General features: G+C 32.4%; 2 protein-coding genes across 5 annotated transcripts; both read right to left on the bottom strand.

Annotated features, from left to right (window-relative positions):
- Positions 1–5,814: 5,814 nt before the first annotated feature.
- LOC114257495 (uncharacterized) lies at positions 5,815–17,039 on the bottom strand. Of its 4 annotated transcripts, none has more exons than XM_082874713.1 (6): positions 15,695–17,015; positions 13,687–13,865; positions 13,492–13,523; positions 12,422–12,499; positions 7,954–7,985; positions 5,815–6,198 (listed from the first exon to the last, which is right to left on the bottom strand). In XM_082874713.1, exons 1-5 carry the CDS (start codon positions 15,812–15,814, stop codon positions 7,963–7,965), a joined length of 432 nt encoding a protein of 143 aa, XP_082730839.1. In that variant the 5' UTR covers positions 15,815–17,015; the 3' UTR covers positions 5,815–6,198; positions 7,954–7,962. The 4 variants fall into 4 exon arrangements, with proteins under 4 accessions (XP_082730839.1, XP_082730842.1, XP_082730841.1 ...); XM_082874716.1 differs by lacking the exon at positions 12,422–12,499 and having other exon boundaries at positions 15,695–16,513; positions 16,643–17,008; XM_082874715.1 differs by lacking the exon at positions 12,422–12,499 and having other exon boundaries at positions 15,695–17,039.
- LOC145793563 (F-box/LRR-repeat protein 25-like) lies at positions 16,175–16,836 on the bottom strand. Its single transcript, XM_082876418.1, has 2 exons — positions 16,323–16,836; positions 16,175–16,230 (listed from the first exon to the last, which is right to left on the bottom strand). The coding sequence occupies exons 1-2, from the start codon at positions 16,834–16,836 to the stop codon at positions 16,175–16,177; spliced, it is 570 nt and encodes a 189-aa protein (XP_082732544.1).
- Positions 17,040–21,844: the final 4,805 nt, after the last annotated feature.

The raw sequence follows: 21,844 nt of genomic DNA, 5'->3' as shown, positions 1-21,844 counted from the left end.
CATCTTTATGCTTTGCATGCGTGCATCATTCATTCGTATTGCATGCACCGGGCTCGGCGTATCATTCAAACGGCATCGTATTTCAATTCCTATTTGAATACATGTATCAATTGTTGCATTCACATGCCATCTTAGATAGCCAAGCCTATTTAGTTGCATTTTGCATGTGTTGCATTAAGCATTGTTGATATAGTTAGGATCATGCATATTTCTAACTAGTTTCCTGTTTTGGCTCGGAGTACACTGTAAGTGTTTATGCTTTAGCATCCTTGCATGAGTATGAGTGTTGCCATGACAGCATGCTTGCCATGAGGCTATGTGCTTATTTGATATAACTGCATGAATGCCTGTGGATGAAGGCTTTATTGCTTGAATTGGAACAATTCATTGAAATATGAGTTTTAAGCCCACTTGAGGTGGTAAATCATCATGTTTTAAGCCCACTTGAGGGTGACAAATCCGCGTTTTAGCCTACTTGCAAGTAACAACTTCAAACCATTTTCGAAAAACAAACATGAGATGTTTTGTTTCAACTTAAGCGATCTGGTCTATACTTGTATGCTGTGCGCATCACGTAGTAATTCTAGATTAATAACCGGAATAAGAACGCATGTGTTTTAAAAAACAACATATCATGTTAAGGCCAATCCTTTGATCGGGCGAGCGGGGGTGTTCATTTCAAGACATTCCCCTCTCGTACCCAAGTTCCCGAGCCGAAGTAACTTTGGTGATGACGGACACGTGGCCTTAGGCACGAGTCACGGTTTCCTAAATTTTCCAAAATAAAATATTTAAGGTGGCGACTCTGAAATCTAGCAAAGCAGTCCATGTTTGGCGCTTTTGATTAAAATCGATTTTCCAAAATGATTTGTCGGATTTGGACTCTTTGGTGATTTATCAGTTTTACATTGCACTTTGTGAGATTAAATTCAGAACTGTGACAGGAGTTCGAACTGTAGTAGCTAAGAACACAATTTGCGCCCTCGCGCGCGGAGCGGAGTTCGGGCGGTCTACACAAACATTTTTGATAAATTCATACATTATTTATTCAAAAATGAGTTATTATTGTGACAATGACACTTGTGTGGAAATGAATCATATTATGTGACAATTTGTGTATTACTACAAATGTGGGGAAGAGAACCATAATTGTTTCTAATCATAATTCATGGCACGTTACTCACAGAAACTCGAACAAAAGTACTCAAATTGAAGAGTTTGAATCTTAATTTGTTTGGTTCTTGGGAAATTTTTTTATGAGGACATGATTTTATCTAAGCATTAATTCTGACTTGTATAGTTATAATTATTCTGGGTTTTCTATTTCATAAATTTGATTTAGAATTTTGTTACCCAAGCACGCCATAGTCAACAAGTGATGGATATTATATTTTGATTTATATTAGAATTGTGAAGGTGTGTTGATATTTTCGTGTGGTAATATCCAACTAGGAAATTAAATTTTTCTTAAAGTACTTAACATGTGGGGGTGCTTGGAGGATTCACCAAACTAACGGTTTTGATAACAAATCCACAAAGAATCTCAATTCTTTCTATAGGACAAAGTTGGGGTAGAAACAAAAATGGTTTCATTAATTTCTAAGGAACAACTCCATGTTTATTATTTAAATTTGAAAATGGGAGTGACATAAAGTAACGGTAAGTCTCGATGTTATCAAAGACTTAATGCCGTAGGACATTTGCTTTCAATTGTGAATATTGTTTAAGGATAATATAATACATCAGCTAACTACTCAATGATATATAACTGAGAAGGTCAAACGAAAAATAGTGGCCGCTAAACAAAAAGTTTAACGAGAGAGCAAATGAGGGAAAGTTTATCGAGGGGAATGTGATTAAAACCTATTACATCAGCGTCATCATAATGGTAATCCTAATTAGATGATTGGAGATCCCAAGAACTAAGTTCAAAAGGACAACTAAGTTATGTGTGGCTCACCAGAAATCACTAAAGGAGTCTATCTCCTATCCATTTCTATGATGAGAGTGATATCTGCAACATGTGTTGTATGTAGGGGACTTAGGGTAAGTTATGCTCTTAATGATCACTTATATCTTGAAAACCCTAGAGGGGTATCTTTCAAGATGAGTATTTAAGAGACTCGAAATAAGGATCACCTATATGAGTGTAAAGTGGCCGCTTCTATGAGAATTGATAAGGCAAAATTCTCTAAAGCACTCATGAAATACCAGGAAATGCCTAAGGCCAAAATGGGCATAATCGTGAGAAATAAACTGTGTCTGGAGATATTCTGTGTGAATTCTATTGTCTTGGCTTATACAAACGGCTGAATAGTTCAAGAAATCACATCCACTGATTAGCTAGTGAGTTCGATAGGCTTTTACTAGAGAAGGATCAAAGCCAAAAGCTACCTATCCCGATGTAGGGTATTCCTTAATGTACTCTATCTTTGTCTGTATGTTGTTGCATGTCCTTTCCATAAATTTCATTCATGTGGGTGATTGTTGAAAAATTTGAATTAAAATTTACTCCAACAGTTGTGTCTCTTGAGATGAAATGGTGTGTCCTTTTGAAGGGTCACAACCTTTCTGAAGAGTCATGGGAGAATCTATAAATTCTATCTCCCTCACTTCAATTTGCATAGAGAATTAGTCATTTTCTTCTTCATCTTTGCATTTATTCTTCATATTTTCCTGAGTCTAATTTTTTTATAAAGAGAGTATATGCATAACAAAGTTCGCTAGACTTGCAATAGTAATACTGCTAGTACAAGACATTGATGGTTGCAAGGTAAATGGAGGCTACTAAATGGTGGATAGTTAAGTAAATGCTACCTATTATTGAGTTTGTCCAAATATCTTATGGATTAATGGCAATGTTGTTGGTTTTTGTATTGTCATTTTCTATGTATGTTGGTTTAGCTGATGTTTTTGGGTGGTGCCGTCCTCCTAGATTGATTCCACCCTTGGTGTATTTCGATCTTTTTAATTACAGGAATGGTTGTTTTGGAAGGTAGGTGGCAGTCATGTTCCCTTCTAATTGTGGTGTATTTTGTTTTTAATGAACTTTTTTTTTAAAAAAAAATTAGAATGATTTCGGTTCTTAGATTCAGCTCTACAAGATAAATTGAAAAATTAAAGCAATTAATTTCAAAAAAATCCCAGTAAAACTAAAAGTATATAAAAATAGTAGACTTTTTTTTTTGGTTACTTTTTCAAATACAAAAAATTGAAATTGTAGAAATTTTTTTTTTCTCCTTTGCAGATTTGCTTATACAAAAGGGATTAGAAAAGTAAAAAATTCCATATAATTTTTTTAAAAAAAATCTAAAAAAAAAATTGGAAAGAAAGTGGTTTTTTTTGGAAAATGTCTCGTAACTCAAATTTTGTGGCTCAAAAGTGGCTCAAATTTTCATTATAATCTAACATGCTACGTTCATAATATTATTCATTATCTATTACTTTACCGCATTTTTTTTTCTCCATTATAATTCTATTTCCACCTTAAAACATTATTCACACTGTTTGGTTTACTCTATTTTTTTGAAAATTATTTTTTTTTTCCGTGATTTTTTTAATATTTTACACAAAAATTTTTTTTTTAGATACATTTAATTTAGACACACTTACAAAATATAATTTTTTTTGAATTTTTTTTAAATTATCAAAAATAAAAAAATACAAAGATTCCGTACATAGTCAAGATTAAGTGGATCTAAAAAGTAAAAAAAAAAAAAGATTAAATTATTTTAAAAAATACTAAAAATATAAAAATATATTAACTGTCAACTCCTTGCAGTATTATCTTATTATAGTTAATATTTTGTTAGGAATTTACAAAAAATTAAATCATGTATAAAGTACATGATACATTTATTAAATTTCATTTAAAAAATTTCATTTCAATTACATTTATTTTGGCATATTTAAAAAATTCCATTTAATTTACATTAATTTTTTTGTTATACATTTGATTTGATTTTAATCTACCGTATTACAATGAGAATAATGCTTGGAACCCCCTTTTGGGGGTCACCCCCTCACCCCCCTTTGCCACGTGGCGGATGGTGATTGGAGGAGCAGGAAAAAAAAGAAAAAGAAAAAGAAAAGATAACCAATAAGAGAGAGAGGAGGTCAAAGAGGGTGGGAGAAAAGGGGGATGAATCATTGTTGTTACAATAAAACCAATAAACTATATCTAAGGAAACCTGTGATATATTTTCATCAACAAATCTTTAGAGCTTTTTTATTCTTTTCATCAACAAAGGCTAAAATAATTATTTTTTGTTATTAAAAATTCAAACTGAAGTTTGAATTTTGGGTAAAATTATAAATACATTATTGAAATTTACTTAAAATACGACTTGTCTCATGTGTTTTTGAAAATGACAAATACTGTATCGTTAAATTTTTTTATTTAACAGAATTAACAAAAAAAAATAAAATTCCTAACTATTCTCCTATACAACAATAAAATTATTTAAATTGTTAATCAAAATGTGCCTGTTTGGCAGAACTTAAAAGCAGCTTATTTCTACTTTCAGTTTAATTTAGCCTCCGTTTGGGAAGTGGGTTGGCTTTTTGGCTTTTTTGGCTATTTTAGCCTGGGCTTAAAAGCTTGGTTTGGGAAGGACTTTTTGGCTTTTTGGCTTTTTTGAGTTTTTTTGTGAGAGAAGAATGTAATGATTATGGGTTGGATGTGATGTTTTGTTTGTTATGGCTAAAATAGCCTATTTTGTTTTTTGTGGCTAAAATAGCCAAAAAAGCCCAAACCATGGCTTCCCAAACGAAGCCTTAAGCTATTTTAATGTGTTTGGTTTAGCTTATAACTTATAGCTTATAACTTTTTGAAAGTCAGAAATCAGCTTATTCTTTGAGTGAGGCAGGAGATGCTTAATTTATAAGTCAGAAATCAACTTATGTTCATAGTTATAAGCTATAAGCTGTTTAGGCATAAGCCATAAGCACTTTCCCACAGCTCTACCAAACAGGGCCAATAAGCACTTTCTCACAGCTCTACCATACAGGGCCAATATATCTCTGACATCAGTAAAAATTATTAATTGACTTGATAATTTATTAATAAAATGTGTAATTTATTATGCAATTAAAAACCTAAAGAGGGGATATAATTTTTAAAATTATAAGAAACAATTCATATTTTAAGTAAATCTTTCTCTATTTTTTTTTGTTCATAGTTGACTTCTTTTCATATATATATATATATAACTTTTCAAACCTTTATAGACTGAAAAAGTAAAAAATTCTAAACCTTTTTTACTCAAAACAAAATTAAGAAAAAACATTTTAAATCTCGCCAAACATGGTATGTTTGTTTTAAAATGTGTTTTTCTTTTTTCTCAGGGTGCTTCGCAACACTTACTGGTTTTTTTTTTTTTTTTTTTTTTTTGTACTTTATCAATTTTTTTACTTTTCTAATCCGTTTTGTATAGGCAAATCTAACAAGTGAAAAAAATAATAATTCTACAATTAAATTTTTTTTTTTTGAAAAGGTCAAAATAAGCCAAAAAATTCTACTATTTTTATTTAATTTTGGCTTTACTGGGCTTTTTTTGGAATTAATTTTTCAACTCATCTTATTGAACTGAATCTAAGAGATATTGATATATCATACATGTACTCCTTTGGAAACGTGCTATTTTAATAACTTTTTGACTTTATGAAAAGATGTACAGAAAAATAAAGAATGATGTAACAACTTATAATAATTGTTCGACTTTTTAACTAAATATATAATTAACAAACGGGTGGAAACCATCTACAAGGATGGGGCCACCCAAGAACATCAGCTAAACCAACATACATAGAAAATGCCAATACAAAACCAATAACATTCCCATTAATTCATAAGATATTTTGGCAAACTCAATAATAGGTAGCATTTACTAAACTATCCACCATTTGCAAAGATAAAGTCTAGTAGCCTCCATTTACCTTGCAACCATCTGTCAGGCTCTGTGTAAGCAGAGTTGAGCTCTAACATTTGTTTCAATCTCTTCAACAATAGTTCTAGAGTCCCTGCAATTATCCGATATAATCTAGCATTCTGCTCCTTCCACAACCAAGAAACCAATAACCCACATTTACAACCATCCCATATTTACAGTTTACTTAAAAACTATTTACAACTACCCTAGAACTACAGGGGGCTTCTCACTATTTGGAGCCAAACTTGAAGGATTTTGGAAGATTGATCTGCACAATCAGTGATAACAGCATGAAATAATATTGGAAAACAACATATCTATGAATTAAAGCACAATGTAGTAAATAATATCTACATCCAAAACTTGAAACTAATTTTATATGTAAGCATGACAATCCTTATGGGGCTTGTTTGATGGGACGTATTATACCATAGAATTTGGATTATTAATCTATGAGATCCACATTTCATTGTTTGGTTATAAATTTTATTTTTTGGATTAGATTTCACTGGCCATTCTATCCAACAAAATAACAAATTTTTTAATCCTACAACTAATAACACAAATACATATCCATATCTACTACAAAACAAACGTGAATAAGAGAGCATTATGTATCTCGCTAATCCAGCTGGATAACCAATCCTATACTAATCTCATAAATTATTAATTCCCTCACTATTAATCCTACTAATCAAACAGGCCCTTGATGTTGTGCCCTAGTACATAAATCAATTGGAGATTAACTGCTGATAATTTCATTTAATTGGAAGGTTCAGTTATGAGAGACTCAAACTTTAGGGGTTCAAACACAGCCAATGATATGCACCAACACACATTTACTACTTTAGATACTGCAATCGCAATTTGCGCAACACAAAATGACCCCAAGAGCCAGAGGTGTAAGAAAGAATTATTAGGTGTCACCAATTTTTTGTCACTATTTTGTATCGTGTCTATATGGACACTCATGATTAGTTTCTTGTTTGGAAATAATTATTAAAGAAATATTGGAGACGAATAATATCTTGTCATGTATTTCAGGCCATTGTTGTCAAATCATTAATTTAATCAAGGATCGATTTACTAAATAAGTGAATCATGAATCATGAATCATATCGAATTGTGAATCATAAGATTTGCTTTATTTAAATATTAAATAATTTTATACATGCATGCACAAATAAGAAAATATGGGGTGTTTAAATGAAATAAATAAATATCAAGACAACTACATTATATATATATACATATATATGTAAACTCACATTTATTAAAATAACTAATCATTTATTCTTTTTATTTATTGGCTGAAAGAGGAAATCAATATTGATTCATGCTTCTCAAGACAGTCTCAATCTTAGGCTCTTCTATGTGTGAGGCTCCCCCGCCCCCACATCCTCCCCCGCTCTTGCTTCATGCAACTAAAATGAAACCTAGTTCTCCTAACACCTTATAGCACTTTCACCATTGTTCCACTCTCCGCAAACCCATCCAATTTCAGCCACATACTGAAATTTTTTGAACCTTATAAATCATGAAAGAGTTCCCTTTATAGAAACCAATCTAAATTTTTGGATTTAAATTTACTTGCAACTCTAAAGTTTGTTTTTTCTTACTCAAACAATTTGATAGCTACCAATATTCATAAGTTCCATGTCATCTACATGAAGGTCCTTTCCAAGTTTCTACAATGTTTGCAAATGTTAGAATTTTTTGTTGTAGTATCATAATGCATCTTCAAGATATCACGTAACATGATCAAGTTTGCCAACATTTTTAATTCCCAACAATGAATCAGTCATCATAATTACCAAATTGCTTGAAATCTATGATATTAAAGCATGGAGTTGACAATTTATTGCCACTTACTGCATTCAAGAAAAGAAGAAAAAAATTAAAAAATAATTTTACAAAAAGAAAAAGGAAAAGAGAAGATATAGAATTTTAGAAAAAGAATCACAAGCACAAGATTCATAGACATGACAAATAAGAATGCTAATCAGTATTCTTAAAACTTTACCATTTTTCATTATGAATGCTTTCCCTTTACACCTAAGGACATAAAAAAACAAAATCAAAGTTAAGATTAGATCATAATTTGAACAAGGCAGTTTGTACCAAATTTTAACTTTTTAAAATTAGTTACATAAGGTATGTGCATTTTAAAAGGTACAAACATGAATAAAAATGGATCAATTATTACCTAGGGAAGAAGTTCATAACCAAGGTTTCGCCATATGAGGAACCTTGGGTCAAATAGTTAATCACATTTAGAAGTAGGAGATAAAGACGTCGATAAGTATAATTTCTCAATAAATATAGTTTTGTTACGCCTGTTAAACCATTTATATTATTGCTACTGTGGTGAATCCAAATCCAGTGTAATTACATCAAATTGGTGAAGCTCAATCCAATTTTCTCATTACTTGGGAGAAATAGTGTAATTTACCCCTTTAGAAAATATGAATATGACAAAAAATTATGGAAGGTGTAAGAGTACAAATTAATTACAGGGTGTAAATAGATCCAGCCCATAAATCATACGAACAACCATGAAATACAAACTCAAATGCAAATACATCACAATTAGAAGGGAACATGACTGCTACCGACCTTCCAAAACAACCATTCATGTGATTACACCACCAAGAAACTTCTTTTTTTACCCCATGAAAATAAGCACCTACTAGATATATCAAAATATATACACCACAGAAGGGGCTACCTTTGTATTGAAACCATCTTGGAGGATGGAGCCATCCAAGAACATCGCCAAACCGAACACACATAGAAAATGCCAATACAAAACCGTTCCCAACAATCCATACAATGTATTGGCAAACTCAACAACAAGTAGCATTCACCATTTGCAAAAATAGTCTAGTAGCCTCCATTTATGTCGCAACCATCTGTTCGGCTGATTGTGTGCAATACCTTTGAGTAAGCAAGGTCAAGCTCTAACATTCCTTTCAGTCTGTTCAACAATAGTTCTCGAGTCCCTATAATTATCCGATATAATCTAGCATTCCGCTCCTTCCACAACCAAGAAACCAATAACCCACATCTCTCACTAAATGCAATTCAACCACCCCATACTTACAGTTTACTTAAAAACTATTTAGAACTACCCTAGAACTACTGGGGGCTACTCACTATTTGGAGCTGAACTTGAAGGATTTACGAAGATTGATATGCACAAACAGTGATAACAGCATGAAATATAATATCTATGAATTAAAGCACGATTCTGTAAAAATAATATCTACATCCAAAACTTGAAACTAATTTTATATATAAGCAAGTACGGCAATCCTCTTGGGGCTTGTTTGATTGGACGTATTATAGCATAGAATTTGGATTATTAGGCCTCATTTGGCAAGTGCCTTTTTTAGTCAAAAAGTCAAAAAGTTACTAAAAAAATCAAAAAGCGAACCGCCCATACCAAAAAGTCAAAGATTCCCTTTTCTATCTACTTTTTGCACATCTTTTCGTAAAAAACCAAAAAGTCATCCCAAACATACTAGTTTTTTTACATCATATTTTAGCCAAAAAGCCAAAAAATTATTACAAAAGCATGTTCCCAAACGAGGCCTTAATCTATGAGATTCACATTTCATTGTTTGGTTGCAAATTTTATTATTTGGATTATATTTCATTGGCCATTCTATCCAACAAAATTAACGGATTTTGTAATCCTATGACTAATAACACATACATATCCACATATACTACAAAACAAATGAGAATAAGTGAGCATTATGTATCTCGCTAAGCCAACTGATAACCAATCCTTCACTAATCTCATAAATTGTTAATTCCATCATTATTAATCCTACTAATCAAACAGGCCTTGTTGTTGTGCCCCAGTACATAAATCAATTGGAGATTAACCGTTGATAACTTCATCTAATCGGAAGGTTCAGGGTAAGAGAGACTCAAATTGTACGGGTTCAAACACAGCCTACGATATGTACCAACACACATTTATTACTTGAGGAATAATGTTTGAGGGCCCGAAATTAGTGGCTCGAATTTGGCTCAAAACCATAGTTGTCAAATCGGGATTCGTATCGTGAATCGAAATGGCCTCGTACCGAATCGCGAATCAAATCGAATCGTGAATCGTAAAGATTCGGTCACTTTTTCTAAATTACTTAAAAACATATATCTACACATTTAGATGTTAAATATATCTTATGAATATAAAATATTTAGACTTAAATCAACAAAAAATGTTATTTTGAATGATAATCACATAATTTAATAGGTAAGAAGTTAACAAAGGTTCTTATGTAAAATCACCATCTTATCTTCTTTTTTTTATTTTTTATTTTTTATTTTTTTTATAGATATTTTTTATCAACCATTCTTAATAAAGATAATAACCAAATAGACAAACTATTAATTTCTAAAGTAACAATAGTTAACAACGATATTGATATTTGGACAATAAGCATATATACTTTTTTAAGTAAGAGTGAGCAAATAATAAGAAAGAATTATTTAGGATATTTTATTTTAAAGCCTAAAACATTTTAAATGGTATAACTGACCTCATACATGTAATATTCAATTTAATAAAATAGTAATAGATAATTCATAGTGTAACTTTAATCTTAAACATCTTTAAAAGATATATTACAATTTTTTGAAGGAGAAAAAAATAAGAAGAAAGGTTAAAAATATGTTAGGTCTAACTGAATCTGATTGGATCCTATAAAAAACTCCATGATCACTAAAATAACAAAAAATCATATATATATGTTGATTATTTTGGTATTAAATGCTATTAGAAGTTGTATTATGTCATTTTCACTAAAAAGATGAAAAAAATGAGTCGAAAATATGTCGAACACAATAATTTTAAAAATTGCATGAATCGTAAAAAGTGAATCGAATCGTGAATCGATTGTGAATCGTGTGATTCAATAGAGATTCACTTCCAAAATAGATTCACTCATAGATTCGTATTGATTTTGCAAAAATTGCGTATCGAATCGTGAATCGAATCGTGAATCGTGAGATTCTAATAACAGAGCTCAAAACCCAAAACGACGTCGTTTTGGGTTTTGATTTTAATTTTTTTTTTTTTCTTCCTTTTCTTTCTTCTTCTTCGTTGCAGAGGCGAGAGAGAGAAGAACACAGAGGCGAGAGCGAGAGCGAGAACGCAGGTCGTCGTCGGCATCGCAGCCTGTCGGCGTCCCAGCTCGTCGGCCGATCTCGCAGCTCATCCCTCGTCATTCGTCGGCATCGCAGCCCCGTCTCCACCTCTGCCTCCGCCCGCCGCCGCCTCCGCATCCACCTCCGCCTCCACCTCCACCTCCACCTCCGCCCGATTTTGTTGGCTCCTCCAGTTGAGTTCTTCTTCTCCTTCTTCTCCTCCTCCTCCTCCTTCTTCTTCCCCTAATTTCGAGCCAAATTCGAGCCTCTATATTCGGGCTCTATAGCATTACTGTTACTTGAGATACTCCAATCGCAATTTGCACAACACAAAATGACCCTAAGAGCCAAAGGTGTAAGAAGGAATTATTAGAAGAAATGCTGTGTCACCAATTTTTTGTCACTGTTTTGTATCATGTCTATATGCTATTATGCATGGACATGGACACAGGACCGCGACACGGGACATGACATGGACATGCGAACACGCAAATTTTCAAAAAATAAGGAAAGCGACACGCTGGGACACGTTTAATATATATAATTTCATTTATTTATTATATGTACGTAATAGTAGATAGATGGGCACAGACAAAAGAAAGAAAGCTCTAAAAAAAAAATTAAAAAAAAAAAAATCGGTTCCTATAAAATTACAATAATAATAAAATTAATAAACATATTACCTAAAAAATTTAATAAAAATTAATTTTTTCCAAATAAAAATAATTTGTTCTATGAATTTTAGGAAACACAAAGATAGAAACCCCATGTGAAAAAGAAAAAAAAAAGCATACCAAAAAAAAAAGGAAATCAAAGAAAAAAGGAAATAAAAAAGCGAGGGGAAATAAAAAAAGGAAAGAAACGAAATATAAAAAAAAAATTAAAAAAAAAAGGAGAAACGAAATCAAAAAAAAAAGGGAAAAAAAAAGGAAACAAAAAAAGAGGAACAAAATGGAAACAAAAAAGAAAAATGAAATCAAGAAAAGGGAGAAACGAAATCACAAGAGGGAGGGAAGAGAAATGAATTCAAAAGAGGGAGGAGAATAAGAAGAAATGAAGAGGAGAAGACGAAATCAAAAGAGGAGAAGATGAAAAGAAGAAGAACAGAGAGACAAAAAAACATGTCATCACGATACAGGTTAGGGCTTCTTCAATCTCTTCCCTCTCTCTCTCTCTCTCTCTCTCTCTCTCCAACAAGTTAGGGCTTCTTCGATCCACCTCGCGTGTGTCTGAAACGTGTCATCGCGTATCCACCTCATGTCCGACTAGAAAAATTCAAAAAAATAAAATAAAAAAAAATGGGACACGTTAGGGAGAGTGTCGAACACCTGTCCACAGCGTGTCTGACTTGTGTCCATGTCCGACACTCGTACGTAGGCTCCGGGGAGGTGTCCGTGCTTCATAGTCTATATGGATACTCATGATTAGTTTAGGAACTAATTATTAAAGAAATAATAGAGACGAATAATATGTTGTCATGTATCCCAGGCCATTGTTGTCAAATCATGAATCTAATTGAGAATCAATTTGCTAAATAAGTGAAATATGAATCATATCAAATTGAGAATCATAAGATTATTTTTATTTAAATATTAAATAATTTTATATATGCATATACAAATAAAAATATACACAGTGTTTAAAATGAAATAAATAAATATCAATACAACTACATTATACATATATAAAATCACGTATATTAAAATAACTAATTGTTTTATTTATTTATTTATTGGTAGAAAGAGGAAATCAACGTTGATTAATGTTTGTCAAGACGGCCTCAACCTTAGGCTCGGTGCAACTAAAATGAAACCTAGTTCTCCTACACCTTATAGCACTTTCACCATTTTTCCACTCTCCCTAAACCCATCAAATTTCAGCCACGTACTGAAATTTTTTGAACCTTATAAATCATGAAAGACTTTCCCTGATAGAAACCAATCTAAATTTTTGGATTTAAATTTACTTGCAACTCTAAAGTTTGGTTTTTCTTACTGAAACAATTTGATAGCTACAAATATTCACATGTTCCATGTCATCTACATGAAGGTTCTTTCCAAGTTTCTACAATGTTTGCAAATATTTTACCGTAGAATTTTTTGTTATTGTATCATAATGCGTCTTCAAGATATCACATAACATGATCAAGTTTGCCAACATTTTTTGATTCCCAACAATAAATCATTCATAATTACCAGACTGCTTGAAATCTATGGTATTAAAGCATGGAGTTGACAATTTATTGCCACTTACTGCGTTCAAGAAAAGAAGAAAAAAAATAAAAAATAAATTTACAAAAAGAAAAAGAAAAAGAAATATAATTTTAGAAAAAGAATCACAAGCACAGGATTCATAGACATGACAAATGAGAACGCTAATCAGTATTCTTAACACTTACCATTTTTCATTGTGAATGCTTTCCATTTACACCTAAGGACATAAAAAACAAAACAAAAAAAACAAAATCAAAGTAAAGATTAGATCATGAGTTGAACAAGGTAGTTTGTACCAAATTTTAACTTTTAAAATTATTTACACAAGGCATGTGCATTTTAAAGGGTACAAACATGTATAAAAATGGATCGATTATTACCTAGGGAAGAAGTTCATAACCAAGGTTCCGCCACATGATAAACCTTGGCTCAAGTAGTTAATCACATTTAGCGGTAGAGATAAAGACGACGATGATCCTCCTTGTGTCAACTGTCGATGCTTCAACTTGTGAAATGGAGAAGGATGACTTCTGAGAGAATCAGGATCCATTGCAAGAACCTTACCATATGCAAAACAAATAAAAACAGAAAATTAATTTGTACTCAATAGCTAAGACAATTTAAAGATAGAATTAGGCAATAACAAGTAGTAGTTGGTGAGTGCTTATTTATTTTTATATATGATCCACATGCCTACAACAAATTGTACATTGTTATATATGAGGCTGGAAGTGCAGCAAATATCTACGATATACCACAATCGAAATTCAGCATGACTATTTGTAACTACTCAATTTGATTTAAATGACTACCATACTATAATATTTGGTAAAAATTGGATGGAACATCATAATCTATGGAAATGCACTACCAAGGGTATCATAGCAATCTTGTTACTAATTTCAAAAAATTACAAAAGCAGACAGTTTACTAAGATAGTTATTTGCCATCCTAGTCCACAAAGGTGAGCCAATTACTCCTAAAAGCAGTTATAATTTATAAACTAAGAAGCACCGCACCTCATGTGTGGCCAAACTCCTCCCCAAGAGTGAATAAACACATGGATATAATTTATTATTGGACAAGCAATGAGATTTGAGCTTAGAATCTTTCCTTGTTTTGTGCTATGTTTGAGAGTTTAATCAACTCAATGAAAGTATAACTATAGCTTTTCATATCATTAACATTCTAGTGATAATAAATAGAAATTTACAATCGATTGTCAAATGCAGAATTGTAATTTAAAAAATAAAATAAACTACAAAAGTTATGGAAATTCCCAAAGTTGATGACTGGGGAAATTTTTTTTGCATCTCAAACTTCTTAAACAACCGAACTTCATAACTCCAAAATTGGGGAAGCTAGAAGTAAGCTCGGCAATTAAATTTTTTCATCTTTGAAAGTGGAAGGCTGTAAAAGATGCACAACTAATAGACAAGGCTTTTAGTATATCTGATTCCTTTTTTCAGTGATCAAGGTGGAGAACAAATGTGATATCTCAAGGGCTTCACCACATAAGAATTTGGTACGAATCAAAATGGTAAATCAATGCGAGAATTTACTACAGCGCTAGCTCTTGGACACTTGAGGAAGGACTTCCAGTCCACATGTCATTCTCATACTTCTATCGACACCAGAACTAGAATCTGACTGAACAAATCAATTGCTGATGCATTCCCTTCATGGACATCAAAGAAGCAATATATGTAAGCTACCATCATTCCTCGAGTTCACCCTGTGAAACCCTAGCTAAAAAAAGACTTTCTTAATCCCTAGACAATGTGATGGGTTTGGTTCAATGACGCTGAATGGAGTCTGGAGAAAGCATCCTTCAATTCATCCACTGTAATTTCCACCCGCCCCTGGGAAGCATGGATATGGATACGATACAATACGGATACAGATAAAGCGAAATTCCTGGCATTTGCGAACAGATGGCCTAAAAAACAAGACATCAGATAGTAGTAACTGTCGTAAAAGGGGTCACATGTGACCGAGGGTAATGTTGCATGTTTCATTTGCAATATAATTTTTGTGTAAAAGCATGCATTCAAGTGACGATTTCGCTTTGACGATTTCGGATTTTGGTTCAATGACGCTGAATGGAGTCTGGAGATGCATGTTCCATTTGCAATATAATTTTTGTGTAAAAGCATGCATTCAAGTGACGATTTCACTTTGAGATAAAAGCACAATTTCAAATTTCAATTTCACTGCAGCCATGTTGGCTAAATTACGAAGGTGGCATGTGAGAAACTCAGCATAACATCACATCTTGAACTTACCAAATAACAGTAATGTATTTTTATGACATATTATTTAAAATCCAATTTTTAGCTAAAGCACATGAGAGATGGTTCAACAATACAATCAATAGTATCAAATTACCTCAAGCGTCGACAGGGACAGTGTAATGGATTTTGCTTCTCGAAGCTGTCCAAGCATATTGATCACATTGAGTGGCATCCTTTCCTTGACGATTGAAGCAAGCTGAAACCTATAAAACATTGGGATCACATCGACATATACATGGTCCAAACAGGGAAAGCTGGCCGGAGAAAAGACAGGCGAAGCATAACCTTCGAACTTGAATGAAGTCAGTCTAGGTGCGGAAATCACAATCTCCGATTCATAATACAGTCCAAGAGAATCTTCAGCGTAACATAATTCCAACTTCCTAAGTTTAGGGGCAGTGATATTAATGCCGTGTTTGGTTGGGAGATTTGGGGAGTGATTTAGAAATGAAAAGGGAAAAGGGGTGTGAAATTCGGTGAAATATAGGTATATTTTATTCTTATTTCACCTATCTTTTCTGTTTCTCTTTCCAAATCTCTTTCCAAATTCCCAACCAAACACAGCATAAAACAATTAAGGTATAAGCAATCCAAAATCAAAGTTTCCAAATTGGGACAATTCCCAACAGTCTGAGTGATGAAATTGGCAGAGTCATGTCCGAAACGATTAAGATGCGAAGTCTTTAATGCCGGAAATCGCAAGGGCTTGTCCAGAAGCATACTATTGTTGCCACAATTGGCCAATTTAAGTTCTTTTAAAGAGGCATAGTTAAAGAAGCAGAGAGGAAAATCATCGAGCTCTGTATAACCAAATGCGTTGAGATGGAGTTGTTGAACATTGTGGCGAACTGCGTAAGATATGCATTTCTTGAACAGGCAGGGGTCAACAAGATAACCGGACGAGAAGTAGAATCTGTAGACATTGGAGTTGTTATCTCGGAGAGACAATACCTGATTGACGAAGCGTTTGAAACGAGACATTCTGACCTCATCTAGTTGATCGAAATCGAAGCGGAGGTTGGGGAGGGAAGTCCAAACATACCTCCATCGTTTTGACAGCACGCAGGTCTGAATTGCGGAGGCGAGGTCGTCCATGGAAGAGAGGATTTCGTGAAGAATGGAATCTGGTAAACTGCTGATTCTGTCTTTGTCTTCTTCTTCTTCTTCTTCTTCTTCTTCTTCTTTTTCACCATCATCGATTACTTTCTTTTTCCTCTGATTCCTCTTTCGTTTCATGCCTACTTTTTTTAGCAGTTCAAGCTTTCTCTTTTTTCTTTTTTTTTTTGGTTTGTGTGTTTGTGAATCGTTCAACTTGGAGAAGCTAGCTGAGCGGTGGTGTTTGGCGAGGCTGGGGAAAGATGTAAGAACATTGAGAAAATAGGGATTTCTTTTTGGGTGGATTTAAGGCTTGCTATTTGCTGTCGTGTTTGGAAGATGGTATTTCTCATTTTTTAGGATGAACTTTGCATTTCCATATTTTGTATCAAATTTTACTTTGATCCTTATATATAAAATTATAATAATTAATTTTTTATAAGTCAAATCTTACTTTAGTTCTTACATATAAAATCGTAACAATCAATCTCCTATACTTTAGTTCTTACATATAAAATCGTAACAGTCAATTCCCTATACTTATGGTCAAATATCTATTTGTCCATTCTATTATTCCATTATTTAAGTTTTTAACAAAATTCAGTCATATAACAAATACGTGACTACGAAATAAGAGTAAAAAAGAAAAATCATTTTCATTTTTCACCAGTATATACTTTGTTCTACGTGATAAGCATGTGAGAATTATATAATACAATATATATGTGTGTGTGTTTAGGACGAAAATGTAAGAAAATGTAGTTTTTGAAATAAATAAAAAAATGCACTAGACAAATTGAAGAATCTATTACTGTAGAAAACAAAATTTCATTATTCCAATTTTTGTAAAAATCCTAATTTATCTCCTTAATCGTTCACAATATTTTACGTTTTGTTTTTAACTAAATACAATCAAAATTTGATGTAAATTTTAAGACAAAATGTGTATAGACAGGAAAATTTTGGTGATTTTTCTCTTTTACCCTCATTTATAGTCATATATTTGTCGTATTACTGACTTCTGTTAAAGACTTATATGACGGAGTAACAAAAGAGACACATTAATAGTTGACTAGTAATGCAAGGAGTTAACTGTCACGATTTCATAAGTGCAAGGAGTTAACTGTCATGATTTCATAAGCGCAGGGAGTTAACTGTCACGATTTCATGTGTAAAGACCAAAGTGAAATTTAATCAAAAATGTAGAGGGTTGACTATCACGATTTCAGTACATAGACTAAAGTGAAATTTGGTACAAAGTGCGGGCTTGCAAAGTGTAATTTATCATATTTTTTATTCAAGAAATTTCAATTTATTATAACTTTTAAAAAAATTACATATAATTGATAAATTTTATACATATTAATAATTAAAGTAATTTTATTTACATAACATAAATTTTCTAGAGGGGGATTTTTTTTAGGGTCCCTCGTATTAAAGTTTTTATAGCATAAAGGACATTCAATATTTTCATAATGTCTAAAGGTTCTTCACACATCGATCTAGAGAAATTTCAATCCAGAAAAAAGCTGAAATTTCTCTGGTTTGCAAATCTCTTCAAGTGTTTATTTCAGACACCGAAACTGAAATGTTTTCATTGGAGTTTGATAAAATAAAGCTGATTGTGTGGTTATGTTTCACGGGGGTGGTGGTGGTTATGTCGAGGGCGTAGTCTTGGGTTGTTTTGCATTGTTCAACGAGTTTGAAGCGACCGCAAACGGTGGTTCTCATGGAGAGAGTGTATTGGCAGAGAAGATTTGAGAATTTTGATCTAGAAAGAGGAGGTTGCGGTGAGGGGTTTGATTGATTGGCATTTTGGGTTGAAATTGACATCAATGGAACTACTAGGTTGTGAATGAAATGGAATGGATGATTGATTAGCTCACTACTCTAAAAAACCACAATTACAGAGAGAAGAGAGAGAACATGGGTGATGTAGGAGATGGGCTCTCTCTCTGCAATGGTGCATGAGGGAACTCCACAATTTCTTCTCTGTTTCGGTGGACGAAGGCGGCGGTAGAGAAGAACCAGATGACGGCGGAAGTGGCGCAACACGCTCTCAACTTCGATGATAGCCAAGTGTAGAACAGAGTTTGATTTGAGGAAATCAAATTTCTCTGTAATATATGGGTGTCGGGGGTTGAGGGACCTTAGACATTACAAAATAATATTTTGAATCTCTTCCATTATTAAAAATAGGAGAAGAACCTTAAACTAATTTTCCCTTTTCTAACCCTTTTCTAAATGCATTATATTAAAATAATATCTTTAAATAAAAGAATTATTAAGGACAATGATAGTGTGTATTCAAAGAATTCATACATCAAAATACAAAATACTATATACATCAAAATACAAAATATTATATGTACACCATCACACATAGATGATAAATGCTATGGTGTATATTATATATAAGTTACGTCATTTGTGGATTTGATTACCACAAATGCCATAATTTAATCTTACACGAGTCATAACTTTAAAAAACATAAAATAAAATAAAATAAAATAAAGAATTATAATCAAATATCTCATAATGTATAACAAAAAAACTCATGGATCACAACCAAAATAATATTATAACAAATATCACAATTAGTCATAACTAATAGTATAATAAGTCATAACCAAAGACACAAAGATTACAACTAAGGGTGCATTTCATCATTTTTTTCATTATAATATAGATAAATTCTTTTCTCTACTGTACTTCTATCCCCAACTTAAAATATTATTATTATATTTAAAAATTTAGGGTTTAAAGAACATTGAAATCAATCAATTATGTAGATTTACATATCATGGATGACACTTTGATTATTGCTTCGAAACAATACAACATTGAAAAAGACAAATTACTGTTTACAAACAGGACTTTTTGTTTCTTTTTTTTTTTCCTTATTTGTAAAATCATTGGGATGATGATTTTGTTCATTACGCGTTTAAATAATCAGAGTTAAACATTTATACAATATTTAAATATTTATATGCGAACAAAATTATTTTTTTCAAATTATTAAGATTGATCAAATATTAAATATTCATACATAAAAGATAGACATAATAAGTCCAAATGAGTTAAAATTATTCATCATAAAAAGTATGAACTTATTATTTTGTTCAGCAGAATTAATTGGAACATATTAATAACTATTCAACTAGGAGAACCTATGCTCTTTGCACTCGCGCCTCCTTTATTGATAAATATTCACATAAATTGTATGTGCGTTTCATTAATAAAGTTTTCATTCTTTTGTTGATTAAAAAAATCAATTGTTCAATTATATTTTGTTGTATAATAATAATATGTTCAGACAATCAGTGTCAAGCCAGATTCAAAAATTAACTTAAGTGAGATTCAGATTCAAAAATTAACTTAAGTGAGATTCAAATGTGACAATCACTATTTTCAGAAGATCATAATCCAAGATCTTCAATGCTAGCAATGGATACCAATGTTTTGAAATCTGGACTGGACCGTCCGGTCGGACCGGGAACAGGGCCTTATTCCGGTCTAGCGAACTCTCTAAAACTAGAGTGGGAGCAAAACTAGAAGGCCCAACGGTCAAACCGGCAAAACCAGTGACCCAGACCGGGTTTTGAGGGTTGCCCCTTTTTTTATTATTATTTTGTTTTTAACTTTTTTTTCTTCTTCTTTTATTTTCTTCCTTTCTTTCTTATATATATATATATATATAAATATATTTCAAAATTTTGACTCAAAATTCTTGCTTCAAGAGTCTTATCTCATAAGGAGGAGTCTCATTGGAAATTTGAGAAGATTATGAAAGTCTATTCCTATTATGGTGTACATATAATATTTTGTGTTTTGATGTATGTATTTTGTATTTTGATGTATTAATTCTTTGAATACACACAATCATTGTCCTTAATAATTCTTTTATTTAAAGATATTATTGTAATATAATGTATTTAGAAAAGGAAAAATTAGTGCAAGGTCCTTCTCCTATTTTTAATAATGGAAGAGATCCATAATATTATTTTGTAATATCTAAGGTCCCTTAACCCTTGATACCCATATATCATAGAGAAATTTGATTTTCTCAAATCAAGCTCTGTTTTGTTTGCTTTCATCGAAGTTGAGAGTGTGCTCCACCACCTTCGCCATTGTTTAATCCTCCGCCACCATCTGGTTCTTCTCTACCGCCGCCTTTGTCCACCAGAGCAAAGAAGAAATCGTGGAGTTTCCTCATGTACCATTGCAGAAAGAGAGCCCATCTCCTGCATCACCCATGTTCTCTCTCTTCTCTCTGTAATAGCGATTTTTTGGAGTAGTGAGCTAATCAATCATCCCTTCCATTCCATTCACAACCCAGTAGTTCCATTGATGTCAATTTCAACCCAAAACGTCAATCAATGAAACCCCTCATCACAAACCCCTCTTTCCAGATCAAAATTCTCAACTCTTCTTCACTAATACACTCTCCTTATGAGAACCACCGTCCATGGTCGCCTCAAGTTCGTCGAACGATGCAAAACAACCCAAGACCACGCCCTCAACATAACCACCACCACTGCTAGAAAACCGAACAACCACCACCGTCGTGAAACACAACCACACAATTAGCTTTATTTTATCGAACTCCAATGAAAACATTTCAGTTTCAATGTCTGAAATAAAAGCTTGAAGAGATTTGCAAACCAGAGAAATTTGTACAAATCAGAGAAATTTGCAAACTAGAGAAATTTGTGCAAACCAGAGAAATTTCAATTTTCTCTAGATTGAAATTTCTCTGGATCGATGTGTGAAGGACATTAGACATTATGAAAATATTGAATGTCCTTTATGCTATAAAAACTTAATAGTAGGGACTCTAAAAAAAATCCCCCTTTAGAAAATTTATGTTATGTAAATAAAATTACTTTAATTATTAATATGTATAAAATTTATCAATTATATGTAATTTTTTTTTTAAAGTTACAATAAATTAAAATTTCTTGAATAAAAAATAGGATAAATTACACTTTGTAAGCCTGCACTTTGCACCAAATCTCACTTTGGTCTATATACATGAAATCGTGATATTCAACCCTCTACATTTCTGATTAAATCTCACTTTGGTCCTTACACATGAAATCATGACAGTTAACCCTCTGTACTTATGAAATCGTGACAGTTAACTCC

This window comes from Camellia sinensis, chromosome 6 (genome assembly GCF_055761805.1).
Source record: "Camellia sinensis isolate YWXY chromosome 6, ASM5576180v1, whole genome shotgun sequence".
Taxonomy (NCBI): Eukaryota; Viridiplantae; Streptophyta; class Magnoliopsida; order Ericales; family Theaceae; genus Camellia; species Camellia sinensis.
The sequence above is the reverse complement of the archived record's forward strand: the minus strand, read 5'-3'. Positions and strand labels throughout refer to the sequence as shown.

Bases quoted from the DNA above. Each gene is read 5' to 3' on its own strand.
- LOC145793563 (XM_082876418.1), bottom strand. From the start codon at position 16,836: ATGAAACGAAAGAGGAATCAGAGGAAAAAGAAAGTAATCGATGATGGT. The intron at 16,231-16,322 runs GTATGCTTCTGG...TTCATCACTCAG, and splicing joins GGCCAATTGTGGCAACAATA to ACTGTTGGGAATTGTCCCAA.
- LOC114257495 (XM_082874713.1), bottom strand. From the start codon at position 15,814: ATGTTTTATAGGTTTCAGCTTGCTTCAATCGTCAAGGAAAGGATGCCA. The intron at 13,866-15,694 runs GTAATTTGATAC...GCATATGGTAAG, and splicing joins TGTCCCTGTCGACGCTTGAG to GTTCTTGCAATGGATCCTGA. The intron at 13,524-13,686 runs GTAATAATCGAT...TTATGTCCTTAG, and splicing joins GTTATGAACTTCTTCCCTAG to GTGTAAATGGAAAGCATTCA.